Raw genomic sequence first — 13,487 nt, 5'->3', positions numbered from 1 at the left:
GCTGTGTTTGTTTAACGTGCACACATCACACTCCGGCGACATGTCAGAAAAACAAAAGGCCCTCCTGCCTCTTTTAACCCCTTTGCAAGTGTGTGTGTGTGTGTGTGTGTGTGTGTGTGTGTGTGTGTGTGTGTGTGTGTGTGTGTGTGTGTGTGTGTGTGTGTGTGTGTGTGTGTGTGTGTGTGTGTGTGTGTGTGTGTGTGTGTGTGTGTGTGTGTGTGTGTGTGAGAGTACGCGTCTCTGCAGCATGTTTGTGTGAGTGTGTGTCTGTCTATGTGCATGCTGCAGGAGTGTCCTCCTGTGAAGTCCTGAGGCCGTCTTGTTTTGAATTCCTCCAAGCCAACTGTCATAATAGAGCATCGCTGGACCTCATAATAGAGCTGCACTGGACCCATTCACCAACCATTCACCAACCATTCTAGCAGGAGAGGAGAGGAGAGACAGTGAGGGCAGAACATGAGGAGGGGAGAGCAGTAGCATATTTTTGGAGAATGGGAGGAAGGGAGCGTAATGAGGGGAGTAGATGGGAGTAGGGATGGGACGATATGAACATTTTATATCACGATTATTGTGACATAAGAAATCGACATTTACGATATTATCGCAATAATCAAAATCCATTGTCCTGGGTGCGATGCATTGTGAGCTTGTAGATCTGCTATTTTTTAGTAAAGACTTGATAGAGAGTGAAAAAAAGTATGTATATTATTAAGTACCTTTTACCAATTCTAGAAGGTGTGGTACTGGATATGCAGCACGGCAAATAAAAGGTAAATTGAACCCAGTACATGACGGAGGACGATATATTTTTATCACGATACACACTAATATCGCCTATGCTCTAGATGGGAGCACATTTGACGGAGGGAGGAATGAGCAGGAGAGAGAAGTGTAGTAGGGTGGAGATGGTGGGGGGACAGAAGAGAGGGAGAACAATGATTCATAGGGTAGAGGAAAACTACCGAGATGACACAAGAACTTTTCCATTGTTGGCAGCTGGGTGGCTTGTTTTGGACGGTTCCTTTGTTTTGTTCGCCAAATTGATCCTAAAGTGTCCTCTCATCCTGCTGCTGCTGCCTCTGACTCATAAACGATTTCACAAATGATATTATGCCAATCGTCTTAAAAATGGACCTTGTCCCATAACTGACTTGCCTTTCAAATCTAACATTACATCTCATCGTAATTACATTTTCACTGCTAAAAAGCCTTTACCCCGTCTAGACATAGAACATAGACTATGGCCTCCATATACCCTTAATCACCACAGCCCTCTATGGTTTATATGGCAGCTAACCAATCGGCACAGCTAAGTGCCATATCTCACAGAACTGGCATTGTGAGCGACTTCAGGAACTCGTCATGCCGAAACCCATCCGCACAGGGTTGCTTCAGATGTAGCAAGTATGGTAGAATTCACCCTTTGTCAAGTCCCGCCCGTTGTCCCGCCCCTCTTCGCACCCATTGGTTGCTGTGTCTTGGGTGGGACAAAAGTCCTTTCTCTCCATCCACTACCATTGAAATTCAGTTGCTTCTTATTGTTATTTTGTGTATTCAATTCTCATTTTAAATTTGGTTTCAGTAAAAGGGAGCCTCTCAGGTGCAGTATAGTGACTGGGCATGTTTTTGAATGTTTTCTTTTCTCCAAAAACTGTTTTATCAAATTCAACATACAAAAGGCGGAATCAGGGCGGGACAAGGCAGAAAGAGCCTGCTGGTTGCCTGCTGGTTGGCCAACGCAGTAACTTTTAGTGGGGCGGCATAGCTCAGGGGTAGAGAAACCCTTATTAGAGCACGAAGGGTTCCCGAAGGGTTCCCAGTTCGAATCCGGGCTCCCCCTGAGTTAATGTCGAAGGGTCCTTGGGCAAGACTCTGAACCCCTAATTGCTCCCGGTGAGCAGGTTGGTGCCTTGCATGGTTTCCTCTGCCACCGGTGTATGAATGTGTGCGTGAATGGGTGAATGTAATGCACAATCTCTGTAAAGCGCTTTGGATAAAAGCGCTATATAAATGCACCATTTACCATTTATTCATGGGACCAATCAGAAGGCTGACAAAGGGTGAATTGTCAGCTGAGGTCATAATTGGAGTTTATCCGGGCACAGAGGAACCAAAACACAGAGCGGAAAACAGCAACCTTCAGTGGTTCCCAGAATGTCTGCATACCAGCAAAGGCAGGGCACAGCAGAAGCATATCAATGCGTACCTCCGGCGACACTATCTCATCCAATTATGGTCACTGATGACAACATCCATGTCTCCAAGATGGGGGCCAGTGGTCAGTTTGTCGATCTCGAGGTTTCAAAATAGGAATCCACTAACTAATGGAGGTAGATATAGGCCCATTGAATCACTACGTTCATTATTGAGCCGTGCTAACCGCTCCTGCATCTGGCTTTGTGCGCTGTATGTCCATAGGACTGTCCTTATGTCCCGGAAAGCTTGACATTGGCCAAGCTTTGCGGGATGCTTTGGCATGTATGTAGAGTAGACCAATCACAACCACGGACAACTCATGAACAAATTCATAAAAGACAACTCATTTCACACTGGGTGTGATATCTCTGCTGTCGGGCCGAAACCTCCTAACACCAAAATGTTCATTTTCGGGAAAATGAGCTCAAGTGGAGTTAGGAGGTTTTGACCGAAGGGCTTTACTTTCCATTGGTTCAATATTATTTTAACCAACACACAGACGTAAAGGGTGTTCAATAGCACATATTTATGAAAAAAAAGAGAGCGCCAATCGGGTGGAGTTGGCTGGTTTGGCAGAAAGTGTGGAGTTAGGAGGTTTTGTCCCAAGCACTTTTTACTACTTTCCATTGGTTCAATATTATTTTAACCAACACTCAGATGTGAAGGGTATAGCCCTGATTTATGCCAAAAAAAATCTAAAACCTCAAAAATGGAGTTAAGAGGTTTTGACCAGACAGTGACCATATATATTTTGGTCTATGGTTTAATTATGAATTTGACCTCGAGCTTCCCCACCACCTATACTTAATGTAAAATGGCCGCGGTCGGCTGCCATCCGTCCAGACCACTGAATCGCTACAGAGCAATAGACTCCATTGATGCTAACGTCCAGTGGATTTTTGAGAGCACTATTACGGGAGATGTTTTAACTGTACACACCCGCGCGACCCCTCGTCAGTTTACAGACATCAAAACAAGGTACAAAAGAACGAGCCAAAGAACGTACTATTGGCGTTGCGCCGCCGTGAAAAATGGGGCGTACGGGAACGTCCAAAGCGGTAAAAGAGTTAAGTTTCTAGTTGAAAACTCCAGTTTGAACGAATTCATGAATTAACTGATGATGTGCACACCATCAACAGTAAACAAATATTACAAGATCATATGCTTTCAAAAAGTATTTTCTACCATTTTCTTAGCCAACTCCCTCCGCACACTTGTCAGGAAACCCCAGCGAGACTATCCTCCCTTTTTGTTCTCTTTGTTTCCTCGCTGACAGACAGTAATGCTAGGCTGGCTTTATAAACTTTATAAACTTTCTGGGTCCCCTCCGGTGAAACATCTTGTCATTGTGAACCTCGCCTGCACTCGATTTGTTAGCGCGCACAGAACTGCTCCTTTTGATGAGACAAAATGACAAAGAGGAACGGCGTGTAATGTCGGCGGTTCTACGGGGGGATTTTTGAAAGTTGTGTTGTGTGCACTCGGTAAACCCGCCAGTGCCTTTTTCCTCCCCGTGCCTCCAGTTCACCGTCTGTCTTCATAAACAGAACAATACAAACGTGGGGATTAAGAGCTTGGTAAAGGCCATACCATTTCAGTAGCGCTCTCGTTAGGCACGATTTACAATCCCAGAGCTGGTGGGAAGTTTAATGTCTTGCTCAGGGACGTGCAGAGAATGTTAGAGAGGCAGGGGCTGCTATTTTCGCTGCTTGATACCACACTGAACTGAAGCATAATCAAGTCAATACTGGAGATGTGGCGAAACGACATTGATTTCTACACAGAGAGGGCAATTCTTTCAACATAAGAAGCTGCATTCAGGTTCAGGAGAGTCCAGGAGAGGCAATTCTCTTGAATGCCGCCTTCAGGTATGGCATGGAAAGAGGGGCATTGGCATTTCTTTCACCATAGTAAAAACTGCATTCATGGGCACTTTTTAGACGGGTAAAGGGGCAGGGGCTCATGCAAGCCCCTTTTGATGTCTATGTGTGCACGTGCCTGGTCTTGCTCACTTTGACAGATGTGCAAATGGAACCTGGGACATTTCCATTACCGGGTGTTCCCTCTAACCGGTAGGGGACTCACAGCGTTCAGGTGTCACCCTAGCGCTGGCCCGGTCCACAGCGCCTCCTGGTTGATGGGAGGCATATTGATCGAGAGGGGAGGAGAGACGACGGAGGAAGGAACAGGGGAAAAGCCCTTGAGATGATCTTGGTTAGAGACATAATTAGATGGAAGCTTATCACCGTATAGCCCTCTTTCGCGCACGCACGCACACGCGCGCACATACACACACACACACAGCAAAGGTACATGGCATCACATACACATCTGTTCAGATAGGCTACGAGCAAGCACTCACTCAGTTATGCATGCTTAAACACGCACACGTGTGCGCGCGCACATGCAGAGTCACATGCAACGTGCACTCATTGATCCATGGCAGGACTGATGGGGATTGGAGGAGAGAGGGATGGAAGTGCTTTCCCCATGCACGCACGCACGCACACACACACTCACGCACAAGCACATAAATGCATATTCGGTTAGAGGTATATTTGGCTCGTACATACACTATATGCACACACACACACATGCACACACACACACACACACACACACACACATGCCGGGTAGCTGACTAGGAAGGACAGTGCTGGAATGACAGGTTCTTTGTATGGAACTGACCTTCTTCTGACATTAGTCCTTGAACGGCACACTGTGTGTGACTGTGTGTGTGTGACTGTGTGTGTGTGTGTGTGTGTGTGTGTGTGTGTGTGTGTGTGTGTGTGTGTGTGTGTGTGTGTGTGTGTGTGTGTGTGTGTTTTTGTGTGTGTGTGTGTGTGTGTGTGTGTGTGTGTGTGTGTGTGTGTGTGTGTGTGTGTGTGTGTGTGTGTGTGTGTGTGTTTGTGTGTGTGTGTGTGTGTGTGTGTTTGTGTGTGTGTGTGAGAGAGAGACGGGTGCTGACAGGTGCTTTTCTCACTGTCCACTCCTAGCCCCCTGGCCGACCCCTTGACCTTTCCTCTCCTGGAGGGATTATACTCTGCATGGTGCAGATGAAAGTAGAGAGAGAGAGAGAGGGAGAGAGAGAGAGAGAGAGAGAGAGAGAGAGGGAGAGAGAGGGAGGATGAGGGAAATCATTTTCATGTTACATGGGTTTCACAGTGCAAATCACCCACTGGGCTTTCCGTCTCATTGACCATATTCACATGGGTGGCCATTTTGCTTTTACTTCATACTCGGGTGGGATGTTCAGGTGGTGTCACAAGCGGGGGGAAAAGTGGGACTGAGTTACTGGGGCCCAAGGTGGAGGGGCCTTCATTATTTTATACTTTAGCTATTGAAAAATAGCAGATATACAAGCTCACAGCACGGCACCGAGTGCCATGCTGCAAGCTTGTAGATCTGCTATTTTTGAAAAGTCGTGAAAATGTGTGCAAATCTTTGAATATGTATTTCTTAAGCGAACATTTAACTAAAGTTTTGCTTCTGGGGGGGCCCTCTTAAATGCTGCCTTCAGGTATGGCATGGAACGAGGGCATTTGCATATCTTTCACCATAGTAAAAACCGCATATATGGTCTGGAGAGGGCACCTTTTACAGACGGATAAAAGGGCAGGGGCTCAAGCCCCCTTTGATGTCTATGTGTGTGCATGTGCCTGCATCCCACTACTCTTCCTCCTTCTGTTCTCTCTGCCTCCTCCTCGTCCTCCTCTCCTCCTCCTCTTCTCTCTCTCACTCCTCCTCGCCCTCCTCCTCTTTCTCTTGCCCTTCTCTGTCTCCCCCATCTCTCCCTCTTCCACTCTCCTCTCCTCTCCTCTCCTCTCCTCTCCCCGTCTCCATTCAGGGTTAACCAGCTGTATGATGTAGTTGATTTACTGTCATATTTGCCACACGGCTGATCCAGTTGTGTGACGGCAATAAAAAGCGGGTCACCCCTTCAGGTGATAGCCAGGGCCCCTGGGGAGGGGATTAATAACCGTCATGTATTGTGCTGTCATCCTCAGAACGGAGCCTAAACACCTGGGGAACTGGTCTCTTTCTGTGTCGCCAATCCTGAAGACTTTCCCCCATTTTGCTTTATTCCTGTGAACAGCAGTGGTGTCAGTTCAGAAAAAGCTAAGGTATGGCAACATGACTGGTGTCTTGCACGCGCGCCTTTGCGCGCGAGTGTGGCGGAGAGAGTCGCAGCCCCAGCCTGAAGCCTCAAAAGTCTAGTATCTGCTCTCGTTCCATAGGGATATCCCTTTGGAGTAATGGTTAAGATATTGGACTTTCACGTGGGAGACCCGGGTTCGAAACCGGGTGGGGAGGTTCGGATCACCTCCGTTACACGTGCAACAAATCAGTCATGTTGCCATACCTTAGCAACAGGCATGATACATTTATTATTTTATTAAGTAAATTTTTCCCCCCGTTTCTACAGTTTCTTGGGCTGGATATGGCATCCACAATTAACAATAATGCATTGCACCTCTGCAGCTGACCTGCGGAACCTGGGAATACCGGTATACCATTTTGTAAAGATGGGGAGAATACAAGTGTATTGTGGAGAATAAATAAATTTAGCATTTGTAGCTATTTTACTGTAATTTAACAACATAATAAACAGAACAGATAGACAAAGAGACATTAATGGATTTATATTTAAAAGTAACTTTTGTGACCATAGCTGAGTGGTTAGGGAGCCTGCCTGGGGAACCAGTTCCCCTGGTTGTCCCCGGTTCGATTCCCGGTCAGGCAGCAATGTGTCAATGCGTCCCTGAGCAAGACCTTAACCCATAATTGCTCCCCGAGCGCCGTATATGGCTGCTCACTGCTCCTAGTTGTTATAGGATGGGTAAAATGCAGAGAACAAATTTCACGTATGTGCAAATGTACTGTGATAAACAGTCCCGAAGGCGTGGGGCCATATTATATTATTATTATTATTATTATATTTAAAAGTAACTTTTATTTTCCCCCCTGGACCCAGGGTATGGCAGCTGCATACCCCTGCCATACCCAATTGATGCCCCTGGTGAACAGAATGAACTGGCATAGAACACGGTAGCGCGTGATAGCATAGAATACGATTCAATAATGACAAAGAAAACCCAATTGTGTTGGGATAAATTAAATCAGATTAAGTCAAATGAGGGAGAATTGCCTCTGAGTGGTCGTTGTTTGCGTTGCAATTTACTCAAGGCCGTTGCATGCATTGGTGTTGATTTATGATTATGAGCCATGCACTAGGGATGGGACGATAAGCGATATCATTTATCGTGATAAAAAACACTCACGATAATCGTATCGTGGAGATTTCATTTATCGTGATATCGTCCTCCGTCATGCACTGGGATCAATTCACTGCATGTCTGGTACCATTTTAAACCTCTATAATTGGTAAAAGGTACTTATAATATACGTACTTGATACAGTCTTTTTTTCACTCTCTATCAAATGTCTTTGCCAAAAAAATAGCCGATCTACAAGCTCACAACGCGTCGGAACGCGACGCGATTTCTTTTGTCACAATAATCGTGATATGAAATGTTCATATCGTCCCACCCCTACCATGCACCCTGTGTACTTTCACTTTGAGTTAATGACGTTTCTATACCTCATAATTGGCCTGCCTTAAAGTCCCCTAAGCGCTAATAAATCAATACAGTACATGATCTCTCTCTCTCCCCCTCTCTGTCTCTGTGTGTGTCTCTCTCTCTCTCTCTCTCTCTCTCTCTCCCTCCCTCTCTATCTTTACTCTGTTGACTTGTACTCCTAAATAACAACTAATAATAACTGCCTGTTTTTATAGCTTTACGAGCTCTGTGAAGTGCAGCGTACTGCTGTTGATTCTGTTCCAAGAACTGATAAGATAATTATGCTAGAACAAGCACCACAATTGTTTTACACACTCTATGTGATTACAGTATATAATGAGAACAATACACATACTGTAACCATGGTAAGATGCAACATACAACTGTCATTCCAAAAATTATTCAAGGCACACTAATGCTCTAAAATGTGTTGAGTAAGCTTAATGCAATTTGACTGATACAGCATTTCATTGATACAACTATCATAATGTCTATGCAGTGACAAAGTGCTACTACTTTGCTACTGTATATTGTTTGGACTGATGCATGCTACTGTTTTTTGGTTTTGTCTTGTTTTTTTGTTTTTTTGTATCAACTTATATTGTACTGTATGTGTGTTTTATGTTTTATCATAGACTGTAGGTTCGATTGGGAGGAGGGACGAGTAATTTAAATGGTACTGTAGGTATTATTAAGTAACAAGAGTACGTTTTATGTTGTATGTATTTTATGAACACCATGGGAAGATTAGCAGTTGCCAATGTGTCAACTAGCTAATCGGGATTGTTGATAAATAAATTAATGAATAAAGTTAAATAAATATATGGATATGGATAAAATCCATATCCAAAATAAGAGAGACGAGACAAAGGACTATATCTTAAATTGCTGTATTTGAAGAGAGTCAGACAAGGAGACAAACAGTGAGCGTACCATCATAGTGGTAGCTTTGCTAATTCTCTCTCTCTTCCTAAATGGAAGTTAACATTCAGTATATAAAGAGTACAGTTATGACAGTATAAGATCGTGGGACTCATTCATTCGTTCCCAGATCATAACAAGGAAGACAGTGACACGTAGTGTTGGTAACTTTCCACTAGTGACATACAGTATATCATGATTTCGTAGCCAGGGCAACCAAAGTTACTATGACCTGTAATCTATTAGCCTGAGCTTACAGTATCTGACCAAAATATGGTCTCCTATACTGCAAGTTCAGTTCATAATATAACTTATATGGTCATATGAGCCTCGTACACAAATCATAGAATTATGTATCATAATTCTACCCTAACAGAGATAGCCATCAAATAAACAGTAAACGTAAGTGCAGACATGCGTCTACCCAAACGCAAACAGGGTGAACATTAAGGACCCTAAGTCAAAGTACAAAACCTAGATTTGTGAAGTGCACACTGAGAGACGCTCCTCCTACAGACCGCGCTCGCTCACTCTCGCCGCCTGTCAGCAGGGGTGTCGGGCCCTGTGTATTATTTTGTGCTTTAACTATTGAAAAATAGCAGATATACAATCTCACAGCGCGGCACCGAGTGCCGCGCTGTGAGATTGTAGATCTGCTATTTTCAGTGGTGTCAGTGGTGCTCAAACCTTTTCATGTGAAGGACCCCCAAAATGATATGTATTTGGCCACGGACCCCCCATCTCAAATGTTTAGTTCCAGGGACCCCCTGAAAATTTGAGTTACAAATGTTTGCATAAAACATACCTATATTCCAAGATTTGCACATACTTTCACGTCTTTTCATTTTTCAATAGCTAAAGTATAAAATAATTAAGCCTTGGGCCCTAGTAACTCAGTCCCACTCCCCCCCCCCCCCTTGTGATGCCCCCTGCCTGCCAGTAGGAATGCTATTGCTTGTAGGGTGAACTTGCAACATTATTTAACCTCAATGACCTCTCTATTAGATAGCGTATCAGAAGTTCTAAGATGTCGGTTGAAGGTGATCTAGAACTGCTAACAGTGTAATCAGGGCATTGTAGCAGGAAGTAACTTCGGCATTTGTAAGACGACAACAACCTGACCTTTTGAAGTTCTAAAATGACATTTTGGGTTTCCTGCAGCGCTTTATTGGCCAGGCCAGCCACCCGGCCTAAAATCTGTATAGCACCCGGCCAAGAGTCTGGAGAAAATAATGCAAAATTCATCCTAAACGTGCAAAACAAACTATACTTTTGCGTTTGTGTTTGTTTAAGCAACCTTTCCTCCTATGTTGAGGGCAAAAATAAGAATGAATCAAATTTTAGGGAATTATTTTAATCAAATGAATGAATTAAAATATGTCGGCGCACGCGCTTTGCGCACGCTCCAGAGTCCCCCCTAGCCTACCACCTGGCCATGCCTTTTTCCTGCAGGAAACCCTAACACTACCATTCTGAATGACGAGATGGATGTATTGTATGGCTGCTACATTCTTTGAAAAGAGTCTCAGACAACTTAAAGATGTTTGTTTCACTTTGTTGTGTTCCGCTTCCTTGATGGAAAAAGGTTTTAACCATTTGCATGCATGTCCACTTACACAAGACATGTTAGATTAAAAGAATATACCGTATAGGCCTACACAGAAACATCTTAAATAAACATACCTGCTCTTTCCATGAAACAATCATGTCCAGGTCAGCCCAGGTGAAAGCTATGATTCACATATTGACTTTCAACTGTTGACTCTATTCATTGAGGGGAGATTATATGTGAATGATGAGGGTGAGGCAGGTTAAATAATTATTTTAGGGCCATAAAGGTGTCCATGTACATGGGAACCTACTGTAATATAGTTACTTAGGCTATGGGTTGAGACACAGAATACACATTATGCATATTTCAAATTGTGATCTACCATCTTTCAGTATTCAGTGCGGGTGTAGCAACTAGCAAGTAAGGCCCGTGGCCATGTGCTTTCAGTGCACCGCTACAATGCAGCAGTGTTGATTTTGACAGCAAATTTCGGTTTCTTTTGAATAAAATTAAATTTCCCATACTTTAGTCATCTGACAACCAAACATAAAATGACTTGTTTTTTTTAGTTCTACTGGATGGATATATTTTTTTTTTACAAAATATTGTCAATATTATAGCCTGTATTTTGTCTTAGTTTTAGTCATATAGCTTTGTTTTTGTTTTTATTTAGTCAGTGAAAAAAGGTAGTCGAGGAACATTTCTCGATATAGTTTTAGTGGACGAAATCAACACTGCAATGCAGGTGGCCTTTCAGAGCTGGTGCACAGGGGTGTCGCACCAAATTCTGGGCCCTGGCTACAAGGATCCACTCGCATTTTGTGCTTTAACCCATTTAGGCCTAACCTATAGAATAGGGCTAAATCAGAAATTAGCCTACAAAACAAATATGTTGCTACATACTGTACATGTACTGTAAGCCCCTCCCAAACAGCAAAATGTGTTCCCGGTCTTAACTATTGAAAAATAGCAGATATAAAAGCTCTCTATAAAAGATCGATTCTTTAAATTCTTTGAATATTTCAAATCCTTCAAAGGTTTTTTGAAGAAAACTATGTTTCTATGTCAGTGGTGCTCAAACCTTTTCATGTGAAGGACCCCCAAAATGATATGTATTTGGCCACGGACCCCCCATCTCAAAATATTTAGTTCCAGGGACCCCCCCAGAAGCAAAGTTTGAGTTGCAAAATGCACTCGGTGCCGCGCTGTGAGCTTCTATATCTGCTATTTTTCAATAGCTAAAGTATAAAATAATTAAGTTCCCTCCACATTGGGCCCTAGTAACTCAGTCCCACGTCCCCCCCCCCCCCCCTCCCTTGTGACGCCCCTGCTGGTGCACTCTCTGGCGTGTGCTCTGAGCACCCTGGGGTGGTGTCTGGTCCTCTGGACTCGTTCACCCTGTTCCTGGAGAGTTGCCACTTTCCGCCATGTGCCATGCATGTTGCGTGCATGCATTGATAATGATACCTGAGGACATGTTTTTATTGTAAACTGCTTGTCGTTTCAACATCAAACGACATCCGTGGTAGGCAAAGACAAAGGTCTTAAGTGATTTATTACTTCCTCACCTGATAAACACTTAGCAGTAAACCACATAGCACTATAGCTTCCACTGATGTGATGCAATCACGGCTGGTGACCTCAATGAAAAAGCAAAACATGTTCGTTGACTGACACATTGGCCCTCCTCCCCACAGTCCAGAAATGTCAAGAGTGATATGGATATGTGAGTCACCACCACGTTGATAGTACCACAAGAAATGCCTGCATACAGTAGGTCAGAGGTTTTCAAAGTGGGTGACGGGGCACCCTGGGGTGCCGTGAGATGATTTGATAATATTTGGAATTTATTTGGACACTTGAAAAAATATTTAGTATCATTTTAAATTTGAAGTACAATGTTATTTTCAGTCAGTTCTAACCAAAATGGCTATTATCTCAACGTTTTCCTCGCAACATAATCACTAAGATATCGTCACTGTCGGGCAGAAACCTCGTATATCCAAGTTTCAAATGTGTATGTCTTTTGGTAAAGCAAAGCCCTGCTTCATCATACAAGACTGTCGCACAAAACTAGTGAAAACAGCCGATCTATTATCGCGAGGCGTTGTGTGCTTGTAGATCTGCTGTTTTCACTAGTTAACTACATTTTGTAGATGATAAATACGGTTTTGGACACACAAGGTTTCCACTCGACAATGACGATATGCTTTAAATATAAGGTGCTGGGAGTGAAAATTATAATGTAGGGGTGCCTCGGATTAAAACAATATTTATGGGGTGCCCTAGCTGAGACAAAAAAGTTTGGGAACCCCTGCTCTAGGTAGAGGGGCCATCTGGGAACCGGAAAGTCCCGGTTTGATCCCCAGCTCCTCCTGGCTTTGTGTCAAAATGTCCTTGAGCAAGATCCTGAACCCCGAATTGCCTCCTGAGCACACATACAACCTGGTAAACCTTACTGGTCATGTGAATTATCACATTATCATGTTTTACAGAAACCAAATGTGGAAGAGCCAATTGAATGATTGATTGATTGAAGAGTTTATTAGCAGTTTGCAATAGAAAAAGGTACAGTTTCATGACAGCACAAATCACTGGTACAAGGTCAACTAAAAGGAGATCCTAGTAAGCTTTATGGCTTTACGGCTTATTTACACAGGAACCACTCAACGTCCAATCAACGTCTGTCAATGACTCAGGACCCTGAGCGCAGATTGTCTCTTCCACTTTTTAGGTTTCTGCAAGACAGTGGCAGTAGCAGCAAAAAGTGTACTTTGAAGAAAACGCAAAATGGTGGAAAATCTGGCACAAATGGGCGGGGCCTATATGTGGATTCCAAGGAATCAAGGGAAGTGTATTTTTGATTGTACAACCGACGGTTCAACAGTTATAGGCTAAAAGGTGCTGTGTGGCTGGTGTGGTGCTACCATGACGCTGTTTGAACATGTTGGGGTGGCGGATCGTGTACGTCTAACGGCAGTCGGATACAGTGTTGATTTTGTCGACTAAAACAATGACGAAAACATTTCGTTGACTACCTTTTTTCATTGACAAAAACTAAATAAAAGCCAAGCTACGATGACTAAAACTAAGTAAATATATTGACAATTTCGTCAACAAATAAAAACTTGACTAAAACGTTAGTCTAGTGGAGTAGAGATCCAGTAGAACTAAAAGACATGTCATTTTATGTTTGGTTGTGCTCGGGTGTTGTGCTCTGAAAATAGCAGATCTAC

The 13,487-nt window shown here is 43.6% G+C and overlaps 1 protein-coding gene across 1 annotated transcript in view; it reads left to right on the top strand.

Annotated features, from left to right (window-relative positions):
* The window catches only part of arhgef37 (Rho guanine nucleotide exchange factor (GEF) 37), a 139,245-nt gene extending 132,979 nt beyond the window's left edge, over window positions 1-6,266 (top strand). Inside the window, exon 16 of the mRNA XM_080746229.1 lies at window positions 6,204-6,266. Within this exon, the coding sequence (XP_080602355.1) occupies window positions 6,204-6,215 (12 nt within the window). The 3' untranslated portion in view covers window positions 6,216-6,266. The remainder of the gene's footprint in view (window positions 1-6,203) is intronic.
* The last annotated feature ends 7,221 nt before the right edge of the window (window positions 6,267-13,487 follow it).

This window comes from Nannobrachium achirus, assembly GCF_963921795.1.
Source record: "Nannobrachium achirus genome assembly, chromosome: 17".
In the NCBI taxonomy this organism is placed as follows: domain Eukaryota; kingdom Metazoa; phylum Chordata; class Actinopteri; order Myctophiformes; family Myctophidae; genus Nannobrachium; species Nannobrachium achirus.
The sequence above is the reverse complement of the archived record's forward strand: the minus strand, read 5'-3'. Positions and strand labels throughout refer to the sequence as shown.